General features: G+C 44.2%; 1 protein-coding gene across 1 annotated transcript in view; it reads right to left on the minus strand.

Moving 5' to 3' along the window:
• The window catches only part of LOC107459016 (phenylcoumaran benzylic ether reductase Pyrc5), a 1,544-nt gene that overhangs the window by 783 nt on the left and 333 nt on the right, over window positions 1-428 (minus strand). Inside the window, exons 1-3 of the mRNA XM_021127946.2 lie at window positions 409-428; window positions 197-331; window positions 1-110 (exon numbers count right to left, since the gene is read on the minus strand). The exon at window positions 1-110 is cut by the window's left edge and continues 122 nt beyond it; the exon at window positions 409-428 is cut by the window's right edge and continues 333 nt beyond it. Coding sequence (XP_020983605.1) covers window positions 1-110; window positions 197-331; window positions 409-428 — 265 coding nt within the window. The remainder of the gene's footprint in view (window positions 111-196; window positions 332-408) is intronic.

Consider the following 428-nt stretch of genomic DNA (forward strand, 5'->3'; position numbering starts at 1 on the left):
TCAGCCTCAACGGTTCGACGAATTTTGGACTTGGTAGCAAATGCACTCTTTGCGGGATCAACTGCGGTAGTTCGGTCCACATCATTCCCGAATTCCGAGGGAAGAAATCTCTGAACCATAAGATAACAACCATCAACAGCAAGTTCCAAAATTAAAAACGGAAATTTCTTCCGAAAACATCTTAAAAAGGTGATACCTTGACATTTCCTGCCTCCTTGATGGCAGAAATGATCTTGTCTTGATCAGCTAACTGGGCATGTCCGACGGTAGAGATGACGACGTCCACCTGCTTGATGGCCTTCACCAAACTTTCGTGATCATACAGATCTCCCTGCGTGTGCCGTACAGTATAAGGTCGCAGCATTAAAGAAGAGGAATAAGAAGAAAAGGGGTTTTACTTTTACGTACCGAAATAAGATTGACCCCCA

The sequence above is a fragment of the Arachis duranensis genome, chromosome 7 (assembly GCF_000817695.3).
Source record: "Arachis duranensis cultivar V14167 chromosome 7, aradu.V14167.gnm2.J7QH, whole genome shotgun sequence".
NCBI classification, from domain to species: domain Eukaryota; kingdom Viridiplantae; phylum Streptophyta; class Magnoliopsida; order Fabales; family Fabaceae; genus Arachis; species Arachis duranensis.